The sequence below is a fragment of the Pseudopipra pipra genome, chromosome 3 (genome assembly GCF_036250125.1).
Source record: "Pseudopipra pipra isolate bDixPip1 chromosome 3, bDixPip1.hap1, whole genome shotgun sequence".
Lineage (NCBI taxonomy): Eukaryota > Metazoa > Chordata > Aves > Passeriformes > Pipridae > Pseudopipra > Pseudopipra pipra.
In genome coordinates this window covers 99,842,721-99,861,165 of record NC_087551.1, presented here as the reverse complement: position 1 = coordinate 99,861,165, position 18,445 = coordinate 99,842,721, and the positions used below count along the sequence as shown (strand labels likewise).

Genomic DNA, 18,445 nt, shown 5'->3' with positions numbered 1-18,445 from the left:
CCCTGGTACTCTCCTGGTTATCATTTTAGTAACACCACCTAGGATAGCACAAAAACTGCTTTGTTTTGCAGAGGGTTTTGTGGGGTTTTTTTCCCCCTCCAAAAATAGCACCATCTTTACCCTTCTTCCACTGTTCAATATCAGAATTGGTTGATACCACAGTAAAAATATGCTGCTATTTCAATGAAAAGAATGGTTCAGTCTCATGGGGTGAGAAATGAACATGCATAAGAAAAGATATTAAGGTGAGAGGGGGAAAAGCAGAGATCCTGACTGACCCTGCTGCCCCTCTAGTGATCCCTCCTGAAGCTGCCACTGGCAGCAGCGTTGCCTGCCAGCAAAGTGGTACACCACTATTATTAGCACAGTGAGGGAGCACGACAGTTTGACTGTTCTTTATATTGGCAGCTGTGTTGAATCATCCCATCCAAAACCAACTCCCATTAATGAAAGTTACAAGGACAGGCCTATGTTGGTCTGGAGACCACTACAGTAGAATCATGGACTACAGGAAATAAAACCAAAGAAACCCCCCAAAAACCCCATGCAGACCTTTCAGACAAGAGAGCAAAACAGTGAACTTTGCAAGAAAGAGCAGACCCTGAAAACACATTTACCTGTAACTGTAAAAAAAGCTTCATAGCAGTAGTCTAAATCGAAAAGCAAGGGAACACAGCCATAAATATTGGATTTCATTCAAACCTGTGAACTTCAGCTTTTTAAGGAGCTAATGGAAATGTTAACTGACTGATGCAAATATTTAGCACGAACTGACAGTTTGCTAAAAAGACTATCACACTCTTTGGATTTATGAGTCGTCTTTGAATTTCTCATACTTCAATTTTAGGCTAAATATGTAACATGAACTGAAGCCAGAATTACCCTGTTACTCCCTCTGAAGTGAGATTATTTTTTTCAAAGACAATGACAACCTGGAACAAAAGAACAGAAGACAGAGAAGTGGGTTATTACCCTCCTAATTAAGGGGGTAGACAGTAAAACAACCAAGAACTATTATGTTTCATGCTCAATAACAGTCAAGGGTAAAACATTTGAGAATGGATCTTCAGACATAAATCCATGCAAAGTAAGTGGACAATGCTGCTGCTCTAGTGGGACACCACATCATGGAAGAAAGGAGATAACAGGAGGTTACATATTCTGAACACAGCCATAGCTGATGCCCACTGACAGCAGCAGTGTCTGCTCCAACAAGCAGTGGATGTGAGAAACTACAGTAGAGAGAAGGATGAACTCACACCGTAGAGAATAGCTCTCTCAGAGCCAAAAGGATCCAAAGTACAGGGCACAACCAAACACACACAGGGAGCCAACAACAGCATGGAGAGGTGCCAGGGTCATGCTTAGTGCAAGCTCCACATGGCACCAATATTCCTAGAGTAACCTTTCCCAAGGCCAGTGGCTGCCACATCACAAGATAAAGACAAACAAACAAGCCTTGAGATAAACTTACATCCTGCAGGTGAGTAAAAATAGATGAACATCCACAAACTTAAAAGGTTTTTAACTGTTTACAATCAGAGGTGCAGATAAGATAATACATACTGCACCCTTAGGAAGTGGTTGGTTCCAATTCATGTAGCAATTACAAGGTTCACCACCACATTGTGCTTAACAACCTGTACACAGTTCATTTCTCAGTCATTAATAGGAAGAGCTGACTGGTCTGCTTTACCTTCAACTTCTGAGCCGCAAAGCTTATGACCTCAGCTTGGTCTTCGGTGCAAAAAAGAGCCCAGCAGGTTCCAAATCTGGTCCCGAGGATCAGCTGAGACCAAACTTTAAGATGCAATAGGCACCAATGGCTCACCTGAGCTAGCACGTGCATCCTGCAGCTGTGACCATGGTTATCCTACCTCTCCCAGCTTTCCAGCTACAGCTAGTGAGGCCTAGTGAATGTTGTCACTACATCTTTGCTAGACAGCAAGACACACATACACAACTAGGAAAGAGTAACAGACACAAGCATAATGTAGTAATTTCAAGTAGAGAGAAATGTCACCTACTAACCTTTCAAAAATCTAAGATGTCAACAAATATCAGAAAGACAATGAAAAAATTGAAAAGCTTTACTAAAAAGTATGGGTTTTGTTTTTTGGTTTTTGGTGGTTTTTTTTTAATTTAAATATGGTCTGCCTTTACAGAAATCTAAGACACCTTCCACATCCTCACCATGTACCTTTGGTCAGCACTTTTTCCACAAAAGTAAGGACAGTACGCATCAAAGATAAAAGTAATGCATAATAAATCTAAAGAAAGTAGGTGTAGGTGTTTTCTCCTCTAAGTTCCAACTGCATGACAAGAAATACATTATTCATGAAGGAAGATGATGGTCCAACATTAATCAAGTCAGCATGACAAGACAAAAGACCATAAGATGTATTCAACAGATACTAGAGTGCAAAAGTGATCAGCTAACTGAAAGGGTCACACAGGGTCTGTTTACACAAAACAATTACCGAGGAGAAATACAGAAATAAGACTAAACTGTTTCAGTTTGTGTCCTATCAAGTTATGTTCCACTGGGGGAACAATCTTCATACAATACAACATAACAATCCTAAAAGTTTCTGGGGTGCCTAAAAAATTGCTACTGCAAGGCAAACGTAATAAAAGATAAGAGTTCAAATAATCATTTTAAAATAAGAATTCGCATAAGTAGAATATGTATGAAGAACAGTAATAAAATGTTTTAAAAAAAACAAACAACCTTTCCTTTCTTGTCATGAACTTTTTGCCACATTATAAAGCTACTTGGAGCTAAAGACTAAACACTTGCTCTTCTTCCATATTCAGAACTGTTGCAAAAATAACCAAAAAGGAAGTAACAGTCTAATTTGAGACAATGTAAAAAAATAGGAGCACAATGTAAGTTGATTTGTAAGCAACTGAGCTAGTAAAATCCAGTTTCCTAGGAATGTGTGTAAAATTTGTAGACAGAGCTCAGACTTCAATCTCTCCTTCAGCAGGCATCTTTCCATCTGCTGAGGCTACCTACTGCCAGAAAACTGTGGGTTTATTGGAGATAAGCTTCTACTCTCTCAAAAATGGAACTGGAATGGCTCAAAAGATTCAGAAGACAAGAACAAGAGGGAAAGTCAGACATTCACAGAAAGAGTTACATGCAATCTCTATTTTCTCAGAAAACCAGGCTAAAAATATACATACACTGACTGCAAATAGCTTAGTCTTGTATTTGCAGACTGTGCTGGAGACATAAGCCTGACTGCACAAGTCACAGAGCATCGCTCTCATTCTGTCTGGATGGATGTATTTCTTAATACGGGTATAGAGAGATGAAGGGGAAAACTGTTCCCTTAAGCAGCAATAGAAGGAAAACCAGAGTTAAATAACATTCATGTTCCTCCTAAGAGGACAGACGTTGTCCAAAGCATCAGGCCCAGAAAAATACAGTTGCTTTAAGCAATGCAGCAAGACCCTTCCTGTCACCCCAGGGAGGCAGCATTTGGGCAAGGAATAGGCTCTGCTCACCCACACCACCACAGCTACCCTGTATGGTCACATACAGGGAGACAGTCCTGACTGAAAACTGTGTGAAATCCTCCTGAGAGGGCCTGTAACACTCTATAGGAACTGGCAACATCTGGGCACTTCCCAGAAGTCCTTCAAGCAAGAGCATCTGGCTGTACTACAGGCCCAGGGCCACAGCAGATCCACCATCCTGAGTTATTCTGGGGATCATGCTGCATGTATAGCTTCAGCAACCAACTACCAGGCATACCTATGGTAGGAACAGAAAGACTGATCCATCAGAAAGACCCTCTTAAATACCACAAAACTGAAATAGTCTCAGGTTCCTCACAGAATGGTTTGAGTTAGAAGGGGACCTTTAAAGATCATCTAGTCCAACTCCCCACCATTGGAAGTGTTCAGGGTGAGTGGGACAGAATGCAATCACTTTGGATAATTCTCCCAGATCTGTCCCCTATTAGATGCTGTTTAGAGAAATTCAAGAGTAAAAAATATTTGTTTTTATATATATAAAACATTATATAAAAAATATCAGATATAGCATAAGTTTTATGTATGCATATACATAACTATATATACAAAAGGAAATAAGTATCTGTGAGATTATGAAATCTGCATAGAGTCTTACCAGCAATCAAACAGGAAGTAAATCAACTGTTAAACAGCAATAGCAGAAATAATAAGAATAGGAAGAAGCTGATCACATACCAGATTATGGTGGGCTAATATTGAATTTTGGCCTTAATGTACTTTCCTAATTTCATCTTCATATTCGTCACTAGCTAAGAGTCCTCCACAAGGGCTGAATGTGTACAGCGGTTGCCAGGTATTATACAATTCTTATAATGTATATGACCTATTTATTAGAGACTGGAGTTGAGATGAAGGTAGTTCAGCTGAAACTGTCTCCAAGAACCACAGCAATAGCTTTCATAGCTTGTAGTTTGTAGTGGAGTTCTATGATAACAGGAAATAACCCCAATACTACAGCAAAAACAGAACAGTCAGTAAAATTTCCAAGTGAAACTCAAGAATAAATAGAAAGACTCCAAAACTATTGAATCTGGCTGCTCACAAGCAAAGCAGTGATCAGTGCAAACAAAGTTAAATGTGTGTATGTAGTGAAAAAAATTGTGCCTGAACCTGGTGAGTTAGAATCTTATTTTTCAGACAACCTGAAAGACCCATATTCATTCCCAAGTATTTCAGACAATCCTTTGGATATCATACAGAAGGAAAAGGAAAAGGTTATATTAAGTAAGCTTTAGTGCATTTCTTCAATCATAAGTCACTTCCATTCAATATAAACAGGAAGTAGTTGTATTAAACTGTCATAGTGATACTTGTAGGATAACAGCAAGGTACTTTAATGCAAAAAGCTACCACTCACTTGCTATTCTTTGAATGAAAAGATGAAGAAGGCAGTAACATTGTCATGCCAAGCCTAGAACCATCTGGTGGGAATTTTTTTCATCACCGTAAATGAAGTTATGAGACATATTGGTTCACTTACTCTGTTCCTCATTTTCTTCAGACTTTTTGAGAAAGGACACTTATGGTGTCACCACTATAATGCCCCATCAAACAGTCAAGCTATTTAAAAACCTACTTTGTATTAGCACTGTCAGCTCCAGAATTTGCTGACTGCATATGCAGAAAAACTGTAAGCGTTTTTGATATCATTTGATTAGGAAGTATAAAAAAACATTCCTATCACTTTGCAGCAGACAGCCAGAGGAGCAAGTGTATTTTCAACAGCTCCTCCCAGCCATCAGAACTGGAAAACAGACATTATCATTATGATCTTTTTGTCTGATCTCCTTCAAAAGGTCAGGGAAAGATGAATTTTATGAGCTCATTTCTGCAAAGCAAAACAGAAAAGGATCCTGCTTTATAATAAGAACAGCTGAGTGCAGCCTAAGACTTGGCAGAATCACTAAACCATTGAAACAAAGTGGTGGATTCATTTGTAATTGTTTTCAGTTTCCTTTTTGTAACTCAGGATATAAAAAGGTTTCTAATCAAACCATAGACCGCTAACTCAAGGTGTAACTATTGATACTACTCCACAGGAAGCACGGCAATCAATGTAACAGGTTCCAACTCCCCTGCTGCATCAGGTTTCTAGGAGAGAAAGGGTCTACATTTGCAGACCAAGCTGTGGGATGATCAGAGCTATTATTTTTCCCTGAATCAGCACTGGGAGGGCAAACAAGAGTTTTCTGCCAGCCTATGAGAGCACACTTGTAAATACAGCAGATACACTGAAGCCATTCATACCCACTCGATGACACTGCAGCCAAAATCCATGTTTAAGACAGCAGCCTTGTCCTCTGGCTTAACTAAAAGAAAAGCTGTAAGAAGTTATTACAAAACCTCACATGAAATGTGACAAAGACTTGGAATGTAAAACAGCGGGAAAAGAACAAGAGCAATACATTAGAAACGAGAGGAGTTAAGCTAATATAGTCTTTTTTTCCTCAACAAAGTATTGCCTTAAAATACTAAAATAAGCAAAATTCAGACAGTAAGTGAAGATAACATAATACTGTGATTCAAGGGCAAAATCTTCAGTAACTGCAGATGATAAACACATGATTTTATCTAGCAGGTCCTAGAATATGAATCAAGGAGATTTAGAAGTTAACTCTGTTTTACATAAAGGATGGCTCATTCAAAGTAGTTTTATCAAACAAACACCTATCATTGTACTAGTATTGCAATCACAGACAGTTTCCCCCCTCATAATACACAGATTGGTCAAGAGGATAATGAGACGTGATGGCCAGGGAAAGGGGGAGGGGAGTAAAGAAATAAAACTTCTTCCCGACGGCGGGGGTGGGGGAAATCCTGTCTTTTTCAAGCAACTCCTAAACAAAAGGAATTATTTCTCTCTCCCATCACCATTCTCCTCACTTGATCTTGTTTCTGTTGAGTATTTAACAAACTTCAAGTCAGGTCACTTTGACTGATGCTCCACTACCAGGAAAAAGCAATTAAAGTTCTCCCACACCGTGAAGTCCCTTCCAAGTATAAACAAAGCATTTTCTTTAAATGCACAGGTCTGCCCCTCAGGACACCACAACCCCACACCCTTCCCCCCCTCACCCCAAACCACCCCTTCACTACATCTGATGCTTGTAAGAGAAGCACACACTAGGCCAGGCCACCAGAAGTTTAAAGTACTGATGTAATCTCTCCGGTAGCACTCTGCCCAAGAACGTGCAGCTTCAGCTGTAGCCACTCCTGGGTCAGCAATGATAAGATAATGTGAAATGAAGCAAGCAATTTCACAATGTAAACAGTTGTTTGGCTACACGGGGAACAATATAAACAAACGGATCTATTTATGAATCATCATTTATGCCTGTTGCAGAACAGGGAATATTATGTTCCAGTGAAGAAGCGACAGTCTTTCCGAGAATACAGCAAAAATACAAACAGCTTGTATCTTCTTCCATCAGCCTGCCCCGTTGACACTCCCTGTTCCAGTTCTATAGAAGCCACAAACACATGATGCGGGGCCTGATCTTTTCAGGAACAAGATACCCTTGATTTAAAAGGACATTGGCAATCCAGGGCGTGGGAGGCAACCTCATTATCGTACCTATGGTTACTTCCAACACCTCAAAAAAGTCAACGGTAACATCTCAGCTCAGCGAGAGAAGGAAAAAGCGAGACTTACTCCTACTTTTTCCACCTCTAAAACCCAAACGAACCGATTTCTCCCCACGCCGCAGACCTCGCTTGTATCCGAGAACATCGGCAGGGCACGGCACTTCACACACCCCTATAACCCCTACACTTAATTTCCTGCTCCCCTCAAGAGCGGCCACCGCGGTCCAGGGCGCGGGGCTCTTCCGAGACGCTTCACCTCCTTTACGGAACCCACCGGGCAGAGCACACGGGGCTCCGCGGAGCCGCTGTCACTGCGAACCCTCCGCAGCGCTCCGCCAGCAGCCCGCGCCCCGCCATACCCTGCCCGCGGCCAGGCGCCGCTCCCCGCACACCGCCCAGGGGCTCCGGGAGCGGGATAACGCCGCCCCTGCCTACGGCACCCCCGCCGCGGGGAGCGCCCAGCACAGCCCTTTACGTAAGGGGCCGGGGGTGCCCCGCGCCGTCCGGCACCGCCTCCGGCCGCCCCGCCGGGGGGAACGACAGCACCCCCACCGCCCCGGGAGGTGCCCCTGCTGCCCTGGGAGGCTCCCCCACCCCAGCCAGGCTCCCCACTCCCGCCGCGCCGGCTCCCCCGCCCGCCCTTACCGTGCCGCTCCAGCCGCTGCCGGCGCGGGTCGGCCCGCGGGCGGTGCGCGGCGCTGTCCCGCGCTGTCCCGCGCTATCCCGCGGAGCCGCGGCAGGGCGCCGCCACCCCACCCATGGTCTCCACCCCCCGCGGAGCCGGAGTGTGCGCGGCGGGCGCCGCTCCCGGGCTTTTCTGCGGCGGGGGCGGAGGAGGAGGGCGGGCGGGGGCGGGCGCCATTAAGCCACCGCCCCCCGCCACCGCCCGCTTTGAAGCGGCCGCGCTACGCCAGGCACAGCGGCGCCCCCTGGCGGCGGCGAGCGCGGGGATCCCGGGATTTCCTGCTTGGCAGCGCCAGGCGGGCTGAGGGCGCCGTGCCGAGCCCCGCCGTGCCGAGCCCCGCCGTGCCGAGCCCCGCCGTGCCGAGCCCCGCCGTGCCGAGCCCCGCCGGCGGTTTTACTGGGGGGTTTTTAGTCTGTTGTAAGGAATATTACCTTGGGTTGCCCGAGCGTGACAGCCCCGGCCCAGCAGGTCCTTCGGCAGCCGGAGAGAGCAACGGCGGCTGGTGGTGCAGAGGGGGCGGGGGGTTTGTCCTGCCTGCCGGGGAAGGAAGGAGGGAAAAGCATGGGAACCATGACGGGCAGGGGTGTGCTGCTAGCGCTGTCTATCCTTCCCTGTTGTTGGTGCATGAACGGATCAAGGGCCGGCGCTCCTCCGACAGGCACGGTGGGAGCCGCACGGAGCTGGGAGGCGAACGGGAGATGCCTGGTGGATTCACCGCGGCGCAGCTCAGCCCTCGCCCGGTCGCGGCGGGGGTGACAGAGCCCGGCAACAACCCGGTCACACACACCCAGCACAGCGGGCTCGGGGGTGACACACACACAAAACACAGCAGCCCCAGGTAAGACACACACATACAGAGCACAGCAGCCCCGGGGGGTGACACACACAGCATCTCGCTGCGGTGCTGCTCCTGGGCACCCTCACCCCACCTCATTATGCAGGAAACAAACAAAAAAAAAAAGGCAAACGGAGGGATAAAAGACTAAGCCTCCCCTCAAACTCAGCCAAAATCGTGTGAAAAGCTCGAGTTCGCGTTGTCTGGTACCAGGGTTTGCACGGAGCCTCAAGAGGGGAGATGAGCTTGAGAAGCTGCTTATTTTCGGTCTTCTAAATAGACTGGCTTTTCTCTTTTATTTACCATGACAGAAGATAATCTTTTTTTGTCCTCAGATATTTATGGCTGGCTGTGTCTTTCGTAGCGGCTGTCATCCAAACAGCACAAGGTATTTGAACTGTCTTCTTCCCAGCACAGCTCAGTCCACTCAGGCTTGTAACAAACGCCTTTCATCACAAGGAAAATCACCACTATTGTCCTCCATTTCAGCCTAGATGCTGTCCTTGGCACTGTGCAAGCGGCCCCCTGCTAAATACGGACTGCATCCTGAATTACAGATCTCTTGTGAATGCAGACATACATTCTGCGAGTATGGGTTACATTACAAAAAAAAAAAAAAGCAAACAAACAAAAAAAACCCCAACCAAACTTAAGAAAATAGAAACTTTTATTGAAATGTGCAACATACTCATGTGAAATACTTAGTGCTAAACATTTGACAGCATTATTACAAAATTCATCTTTTGTAACATTCAAAGATAACAGCATCCTTCTCACTGAAAAAGAGGGCATCCTAAAGTGCATTTTAAGTGACAATTTTACTCATTACCCAAGGTATAGTCATAACTTTATCAGATGTTAGTTCCCCAAACACTCATTCTCTACAAATATTTTACAAATAGGAACAGCTCTGTAATGCTAGTACACTACTAGACTACAGTGTCAGTTCCTTCCCAATTCAGCATCTTAAGCAAGTCCTTAGCTGCAATACTATGAGATTACACATGAAAATACAATTGAACATATCTGTTTACAAGACTTGAAAGATTTAAATCCTGACTCTTCAGGGTTAAGATGTACCTGTAATTGCTAAGCCTGGGAGTAGCCCTACTGAATTCAGTTTTGTTTTTCTAGTCCTGTGCTGAAATTTAGGCCTAACTACATAATGAAAGCCTAAAGTCTATTTTTGGTCCAATATGAACTGTGTTTATAAACTAAATCTCCCCAAAAAAAACTAGATTAATCAAGCTGTAGGAAAAAACCAACATTTTACACAACAATGAATTTTGCATATAAAAATACCAAGAGTTATTCATCAACTTAAATGACTTTTGGTTGAACTGTGTAATGTCGGATTCTTCATTTCCAATGTACACAACTGGTATTTCCTTTGAAAAAGAGTATCACACAGAGCAGAAACCTTTTTCTTAATTATATGTGGTAGCAAGAGGTGATGTAAAATCCTTAACCTTTTTAAGAAGATAAGAACTTAGAACCTTCTGATAAAAGCTGTCTTCAATGTCTTTAGATGATTTACTGGATTTTGACATTTTCAGCTCCATTTTGTTTCTCCTGCATCTTCCTCTGTAGGCACAGAGGAAGCAAAGGAATAACCATTTACAGGGTAAGATGCAAAGCAAAGAATGGCAGAATTTTGGGGTCTGAAGGGGAGTTTGTGTACCACGCATCTGCATGCTGTGCTACAGCTGGCATTTCCTGCAGAAGCTGCAAGCTGGTAGATTTACTGGTACACTGATGCACTAAATCTTTCCCCATGCTGGGACTGAGCCAGCAGCAAAGGAAAATGCTCCTTTTCTATCATGCAGCGTAGGTGCTGAGGAAGAGGCTGAATTTAACATTTGAGCAGTGGGAACGCAGAGGAAGTCAAACCCCAGTTACATAAATTTGCACTGTCCGTAGTTACTACTCAGGCAGAACTCCAACTGAGGTCAGTGAAACAGCTGCCAAAAGACTGTGGGGTTAATGTGTGTGGATCACATTTTAGATGCCACTTAGTATTAGTACAAGGGGGGAAAAAAAAGACTAAAATGTTTCTAGGAAGTGTTGTGATTGCAAAATGCAAAATACATGGAGACAAAAGAGCACCACTGAGTATACTTACAGTCAGGATAGTAAAAATAGAAACTGAAGGAATTATAAATGGAAACATTTTTACAGTGTATTTGGAGGTGCACAGAAGTAGCAGCTCCTACGTAAGCGCTTTGCCCTTCAACTTTGAAGATGCAGTAGGTGAATGTGAAATATTTTTCTCAAAAACCTCTTCAAAAAAAAAGGTGTCGTTTTCTGTATGTGATACATTTAATGCATGCTGACTCCCAACTGCTGCAAATATTTAGAAGTGTGAGACAGTCCAGACATTCAACGGACAGGATGAATGAGTAGTGCCAGCTCACTTCTGCTCTCTGCAATGCTTATCCCTATTCCCTTCAAACAGGAGGAGGATGGGACTGGTTAAATTTGAAAAGCTGCAATTACAAAGCCATAACAATTGCCAGAAACCCAAGAATGAGGGTAGTATACTTGATTATTTTTGGTTTTTTTTCATTTTTTTCTTTATTTTATATTGATGCTGCAAGCTCTTAATCAAAGGCAGCTATCAAAAAATCCAATTAATTTCATTTAATATCTGCAGGTTTGCAACCAGCAAGATAATTAATTACTAAACCAAGCAACCTCTAAAGCAAGGTTACATGATACATGAACTTTTCTGTTTGTAATTCCATGGCTTAGCAAAATAAAAAGCCACTATACAACAGAAGATTCATGTTAGGTTGTGCTACATAGTATTAATTGAGAAGGAATCTTCATCAGAACTGTATGCATGCAGAGAGAAAAAAAGCTGAAAATAATAAATCAATATTTGCAGATAAAAGGAAAATGGAGGAATTAATAAAATGAAAACATTCTCACTGTAAATATTAGTTAGAACTAAGGCCATTGCCAATGCGAAATAAGAAGTTGTTTATCATTACTTCTAGGTTTTAGGATGGACAAATACAATATTCTTTCATGACTAAAAATATGTTTTTGCAGAAATTTACATCCCCCAACATTTTTGCAAATGTTGTCTGCATATGGAGGAGAGGGAGAATAAAACCAGATACTTTTACAGTTAAGTCTTAAAAAATGAAAATGGCCAAGTTTTTAATCTTGATTTTCTTTTAAATACATTATTACAGATAATGATTTCTATATTCTGACCCTCTATTACCCCCGAAAAAGGCAGATGGTGCTTCCAGTGGCCTGCCAGCTGGCCCTCTTGTGATCTACAGAGGAACTACAATCCACCTTTCCCTGAGAAACAGGCAGAATGCATTCCCCGATAAGAGTTTTCACTTCTCCATTCTTACAGCTGTTTATAATGAAGTAGAGATTGGGGTGGAGTTTGATTTATCTGGCATGCACACTCATGTAGTATTTTAAAAACATTTACTGCATGACGTTATGTTAACAGTTTGCCCTTAAGTCCTTCATAAAATGGATTAGAAAGTTTATTTCAGACATCTGCTCATATGAAAGCTCTGAAAGTATTAAGTTATGCTCAGTAAAATAAAAGTACATAATCTGCATTTAAAAAACACATTCACATATAGAGTTATACTGAACATCAGTCTGTATAATATACCAAGTGTAATTAAAAGCATTAAATACAGGTATACACTCATCATATACATATTTTCTTTACATGATGCACTTCCCTAACTCAGTATATTGAGTTACCAGTCTAGTTTCATGTCAGCTTTACTCCACACATACTTTCCTCCTCTTGTTAGGAACATCTTCTCATCAAATCCACTGAATTTTATAGCTGCTTCCACACCAACATCTAGGATAGACTTGGAAGGCTCTTTCCGTCCATTTCTACAGTTTAGAAAACGCATCTGGAACATCAATAGATAAGACATTAAAAAGTCGATTTCCAAAAACTTTACTTTCCCACAGAATTAAACAAGCTGCACTGCAATCCCACAAAAGCCTATATAAGTGCATGAAGAGTTTCACTCTAGTCCTTAGAAAGCTCAGAAGCTCATGGTTAGACACCTTAGCAGGAACAAATCTATACCGTAATTCCTGAAGACTGGCTCTTCAATCACACATAAACTAAGTAGGCACTTTGAAGCTTAACTTTCAGGGCAAGTTCTGTATTTTTAAATTAAAGAAAAAAAGTGAAGATGTCCTCCAGAAATAGATATCTACACTTTAAATTTGTGATGTAATCATTATGCCTGCAACCTGATTGCAAGTTCTCCTCAGTTTATACTATATTAAAGTTCTTACGATGTCTGATGGGAATAAATCACATCCATTCCTTGTACTATATGGTAAAATTGTTTTATAGAATGCATAGTAAATCGAATTGGTTATCACTGTTGATACATCCATATATTAGCATACAAATACTAAGTATGAAACAAAGACTTACATATTCATCCAGAATGAGGTATGAATCCCTCATCTGTAATAGATCAAAAGAAAAAAATGAAATTAATATACAAATTAAAATTCCATTCTAGTGAAAAATGAAAGACAAAGCAAACAACTATTCAGTCAGATACAAATCTTTGAAACAGTTACTGTATCACCACTATTTCAGTGAGCTTGGATCAAATTTATAGAAATAAATGATAGAATTACTAGAATAACTTTATGTATGAATAAACTACAAGAATAAACTACTAAAATTCTTGAAATATGACCTCTCCAGTGTCTAATTGAAATGTGGGTGCCCAACTGGATAAAGGTGGTTTAAATAATATCCAAGTTTTCTATTAATTTTTACAGCAGTAGAACTTACAGTTTTGCATGCTGGAATGATTATGCCATTTTCAAAACAAATGTTGTGATCATTTAAGCTGGAGAATCTCTATTAGGAAACTATGCTTAGAGTATAAAGTGTGTTTTTATTAACTTTGAACTTTTTCAGGATATTGTGCCATGGTGGGGAAATGTACTCCTGCTGGTTTCCACAGGATTGGGATCAATGGGTTTTTAGTTTTCTGCTAATGACTTCATGGTCAATAAAAAGCCTTAAAGAAAATTAAAAAACTTGGCTTCTACCATAACAAAACTGGTTGCTGATAAAGTTGTACTGTGCCTCTTCTAAACCACTACTTGTAGGGAAAGTACTAATTGCCATGAAAGTTTCTAGTTCCTTTCCAATTTTCCAACATTATTTGAAAATAAAGTTACAGAAGGACAGTTTAATTTTTACCTTCTGATTAGATTCAGGTACCAAACAGGAGACATCTTTGTGGCGATCCAGGAATCGTTCAAAGTCTTCATCACTAATAACAAATTTTTCTGCTTCTCTCAAGGCATCCTCACCACTGTTCTCCCCTTCAATGAGCAGGCACTGGAATACCTGAAAACAGAAGGCACCTAGTTAAGATTTTACATTTTCACTTGCCTTGAGGTTAAGAGACTGTCCCCATGACAAAAACCTTTAGTTGTCTCAGTAGCAATATCTTAATTTTTCTGTCAGTGGGTCTACACTGACACAAATTGTGATAACTGAATACTATACAAAGAGCATGGTGCAGATTTATTTTTAGCAACTTAACCATTACAGAGTTCTAAATTTTCTAAATTATCATTTTCATTACTATCCTTTAGTAGGACCAAGATTTCACTTAAAGTGTTTGGTTTGGGGTTTTTTCTGAGAAATTCTGTGTGTATAACAATTTCCATTAAGCAAATAATGAGAAGTTATTCCACAAGTTCTCTCATATTTATGCCACGTTACCTCTACCCATTTGCAAACTGATAACATAATGTATTTAATGCATTCTAATAAAAAATATAATATATGTACATTAATTGTTAATACTCTATAACAGAACATTAATGTACACATATCTTGCTAGCAATATATTGACTCTAATGTATCATTGTATACTGATTTTTCATTTTCTCTACACCGTGACACATTTCCAAATCTTAAAGACGTTCTATATTAATTTTAATATAATAAAATACCCATATCTACATACACTGAAATATTAATTTTCTGTATTTATCACAACAAAAAAAGATTCTTGACATACTGGGCTCCATTTAAGTGCAGAATGAGACAGAACCCATCTCAACACCATGCAACATTGACAAGAAGGCCCCTAACACCAGCCCGAGCTGGAGATCCAACTGAGGTCATTAGACATTCAGACAGCTCCAAAACCTCATTATTACTTTTCTTTGAACAAGAAACCTATGGTATACACTACTTTCTTACCTTCCAGCGCACAGGGTTGAGTGCCTTGATCTGCTCATTCATATCTTCCTCAACATTAAATCTGTTGATCACTGAATTTATTTTGAAAGCAACAGCATACTCTCGGCACCACTGTCTCAGTTTATGCAGATTTTCCACGTGGTTCTTCTTTCCTTGACCACGGCCAATTAAAATGTTGACATCCTCATCAAAACTATCACATGAAATTGCCAGAATGTCTAAATATTCACCTGAGAACAAGTTTTAAAAATTGATTAATATCCAGTCCCTCAGCTAAAAGCTGTCAGAAATATGCCCACTTTCACTTCCTTATCATCTGTCATGAAGTGCCATGTAAATATAGTTCCGTGGAGTCATCCCATCAACCGCAAAAGCCACAGCAACAGCAGTGTCAAAACACATAACTTGAGCGTGTCTGTCCCCAGCATTATGGAGACAGGCTGAGCTGTTGTTTTATTACATCATCATACCAAAGAGGCCTTTGGTATAATGCCTATGTTCACAAAATATAATCAACACAATCTCACTGGTATTTACATTTGGTTTGTAAAACCACTAAAAAAACATCTCCCACTTGCCCCCAAATCCATCTGTGGGTGAGGCTGCTCCGCAAAGGCCCCCCAGCCCGGCCGGTGTTGCTGTGCCCAGCAGTTCCTCCTTACCGTACTTCTTGAACCACCGCTCTCTGATCAGGCTGCCGTTGCTAACAATGCTGACACTTGGGAGCTCCAACTCCTGCTTGCAAAATTGGACCAGTTTGCCTACAAATTCGCCTCTGTCCTGAAGAAACGGTTCTCCTCCCGAGAAATTTATTTTCTCCATTCCTAGAGAAGGACCAAAGAAAGATGATGAACATCTCTTGCCCGTCGCCTGCTCCTTCCCCATGCTATCAGTGCCCCACGGCAGCCTCATGAAAAGGTACAGGAACATTCCCGGGATAACTTTTTCGACGGCACTTGCTCTTGCGGGGTCTCCCCTCCCCGGTTACCGCCGGCGCCCCGTCCCCGGGACTCACCCGCCTCCTTGAGCATCGCCAGCCCCCGCTTGGCCTCCTCCAGCGGCAGCACGAAGGAGGTCTTGGCAGTGTGGAAGCAGAAGCCGCACTTGTAGTTGCACTGCCGAGTGAAGTGGTAGTTGACACTGGTGGGTGTCGGGCACGCGTCATCCCACTCCTGCTCTCGCTCCCGCCGAGGGGGTGAGTCCCGTCGCCAGCCGGGCAAGGGCAGGGACAGAGACAGGGACAGGGAGAGGGGAGTCAGGCTCCAGCACAACGCGCCCAGCCGCACCTGCAGCGCCGCCAGCACCGCCCGTCCTATGGACAGCAGCCGGCCCAGCATGTCCAGGTGCATGGCTCGGCTCAGCTTGGCTCGGCTTGGACCCGGCGGGATGCGCTGCGGTTCACTTGGAGTCGCCTGGGCACGCTTCGACCGGAGTTGGTTCGGTTGGGCTCGGTTCGGTTCAATCCGACCCGGCTCGGCTCGCAGTCTGCAGCGAGGTGCCCGGCGCTCCGCATTTAAGAGCGCGGTGAGAGCCTCCCCGTCCCGTCCCGTCCCGCCCCGCTGTGCCGGAGCACGGGGAACCGCTCCGTTTCGTTTTCCGTTCTCGCAAAAGCGAAACTTGGCACCGAGCCGCAGGTGCGATGTTTTCCTTCTCCCACTCCCCCCCCCGCGTGCGTCCCCCGTGTCCCCACGCCTCAGATGCGCTTCTCGGACACGGCCACGGGTGGAACCCGCTGACTGCCAAGTGCTGGTAGCAGGTTTCAGCACCTCTGGGTTTGAGCAGGTTTAGCACCTGAAGACCACTTTTGGTGTGTGAGGTCTCAGTGGCTCTGGCTCTTCTGGTTAAAACTCGTGTGAATTGTGAAGCAGGGGGAAACCTCAGCTTGTATAACTGCATTGCAGCCTTCTTAGTAAGTCAGGAGCACTTGTAAGTTGAAACAGTTTTGCATTGCAAAGCAGCCCAAGCTAGGGTCTTTAATTCTTGGTCTTCAATACTGGACCTCAAGCAAAGCTACTGCACCAAGCTGAGTACATGGATAGCCCTGACAGCAGGAACAGCTGGCAGCCTGAGGTGAGACACTGACAGGGCAGATAGGAGCCCACTCATGGTAACACCAGGAGAGACCAGGACCAAGCTTCCAGTTTCCATATTCCTCAATTCCTCATGGCACATAGCTATTGCTAGAGAAGGAGCATCATAGCACCAGTTGCTATTTCTCAGTCCTTCGATGTGTCCAAACACATCAACAAGTACATCACAACTTTTCAGCCTCACTCTGCCTTCAGTCAGCCTGACCTCATTCTTGTGTGGGCAGTTTAGTGTTGCCACTGCTGCCAAGGTGAGGAGCCATACTCAAACCTGATCACCTACCAATTGCATGTTGTCCATGGCAGGCTTCTCTCACTTTGGAGCTTCCCTCACTTCCATTTACCAGACAGAATTGCTGATGTAGCTGGGCAGTCTTGCCCTCATGTTGCTACCTTTCTTTTTTTTTTTTTCCACTTGAAAAAGGAATGGGAGAACTAGCTGTTTGCAAGTTTTAATGGGAAACAAAACCTTCTTGTGAATAAGTGTTTCCTTTATGTTAATTAGGCCTATCATTGGTTATCCTCAAATTCCCATCACCTTTCTTTCACTTTTCCTGAGTGATCTACTGGCTCAGTAATGTCTGGATCAGTAAATAACAGCGTTTCAGGTTTTCCCCTTTAAACAGTTTTTATTGTCTCTATCAGCTGTTTCTTGCTGGAACGGATTCATACCAGCAGGGCGGAATGGGAGACTTCGTGCTATGACTAATTCCAGTAATGCCACCTCACGGTGATATTGTTGAAGCAGGATGGGAAACATCTCTGTTCCTGAGGATTTCCAAAATTGTCTCTGAGATTGTCAGCAGAGACCATTCCAGCAGGAGAAGTTAACTGTGTGCCCTTCCAGTTCCTTGAGGTTTATGTAAGACACAACCTTAAGAATGAAAGTGGGATTTTCTAATAAATAAAGGGTTTACTGATCACAAACTTGAAAATGGAATTGCAAAAGAAGAACAGGACAATGCAATTTAGACTGAAATCTGATGTTGAAGTTGCTCCTTGGTTGTTTCAGTGTTTCAATCAATTTGAATAAGTCTGTACAGTCTATACAACCCTTCTGCTGGATAAACTGGGATAATGTTCTTGTGCTCCCTAGTTGTTAGGAAAGCAAAACTTTGAAACAATTGTTTATCTAAATAATGTATTTTTATTTTTAAAAAATAAAGATATTGATTTCTCCTGTGTGGCTTTTTGGCAGTTCCAGTCAAACAGTATCTTGCTAGGGAAAACAAAGTACTGACAGGAGCCAAAAACATAAATAAGGTTAAAGGAGGATCATTATCACTTCACCTGTGCGGACCACAAAAGGTCCAAGAACAACCAGGCAATGACAGATGTAATTTTCAGCATTTGATAAATGTATTACTTCTTGCTTTAGTCCCAGCTGGAAATGACCTCCATCTTATTGCATCTGCAACACTATAAATGGGATTCTGTCAAGGACCTTGTACTTAGTG

General features: G+C 42.7%; 3 protein-coding genes across 5 annotated transcripts in view; 1 reads left to right on the top strand and 2 right to left on the bottom strand.

The window, feature by feature from the left end:
• Window positions 1-7,908, bottom strand: part of RNF144A (ring finger protein 144A) — a 66,917-nt gene extending 59,009 nt beyond the window's left edge. For 2 of the 3 annotated variants that reach the window (XM_064650478.1, XM_064650480.1), the window contains exon 1: window positions 7,777-7,908. The gene's annotated coding sequence lies outside the window, so the exon portion shown is untranslated. The remainder of the gene's footprint in view (window positions 1-7,776) is intronic. The other variant, XM_064650481.1, reaches the window with a different exon arrangement.
• Window positions 7,123-9,334, top strand: LOC135410698 (basic proline-rich protein-like). Its single transcript, XM_064647406.1, has 2 exons — window positions 7,123-8,654; window positions 8,987-9,334. Exons 1-2 carry the CDS (start codon window positions 7,123-7,125, stop codon window positions 9,045-9,047), a joined length of 1,593 nt encoding a protein of 530 aa, XP_064503476.1. The 3' UTR covers window positions 9,048-9,334.
• On the bottom strand, window positions 9,301-16,581 carry RSAD2 (radical S-adenosyl methionine domain containing 2). Its single transcript, XM_064650477.1, has 6 exons — window positions 15,917-16,581; window positions 15,564-15,725; window positions 14,902-15,131; window positions 13,885-14,034; window positions 13,096-13,128; window positions 9,301-12,553 (listed from the first exon to the last, which is right to left on the bottom strand). The coding sequence occupies exons 1-6, from the start codon at window positions 16,248-16,250 to the stop codon at window positions 12,389-12,391; spliced, it is 1,074 nt and encodes a 357-aa protein (XP_064506547.1). The 5' UTR covers window positions 16,251-16,581; the 3' UTR covers window positions 9,301-12,388.
• Between the last annotated feature and the right edge of the window lie 1,864 nt (window positions 16,582-18,445).

What these genes read in the sequence shown, in the direction of transcription:
- LOC135410698 (XM_064647406.1), top strand. Translation starts at nt 7,123, where the DNA reads ATGGTTACTTCCAACACCTCAAAAAAGTCAACGGTAACATCTCAGCTC. An exon ending in ACAAAACACAGCAGCCCCAG is followed by an intron (nt 8,655 to 8,986) that starts GTAAGACACACA and finishes TTTTGTCCTCAG; the next exon opens with ATATTTATGGCTGGCTGTGT.
- RSAD2 (XM_064650477.1), bottom strand. Translation starts at nt 16,250, where the DNA reads ATGCACCTGGACATGCTGGGCCGGCTGCTGTCCATAGGACGGGCGGTG. An exon ending in GGCGATGCTCAAGGAGGCGG is followed by an intron (nt 15,726 to 15,916) that starts GTGAGTCCCGGG and finishes GTCCTTCTCTAG; the next exon opens with GAATGGAGAAAATAAATTTC. An exon ending in GCGGTGGTTCAAGAAGTACG is followed by an intron (nt 15,132 to 15,563) that starts GTAAGGAGGAAC and finishes ACTTGTTCTCAG; the next exon opens with GTGAATATTTAGACATTCTG.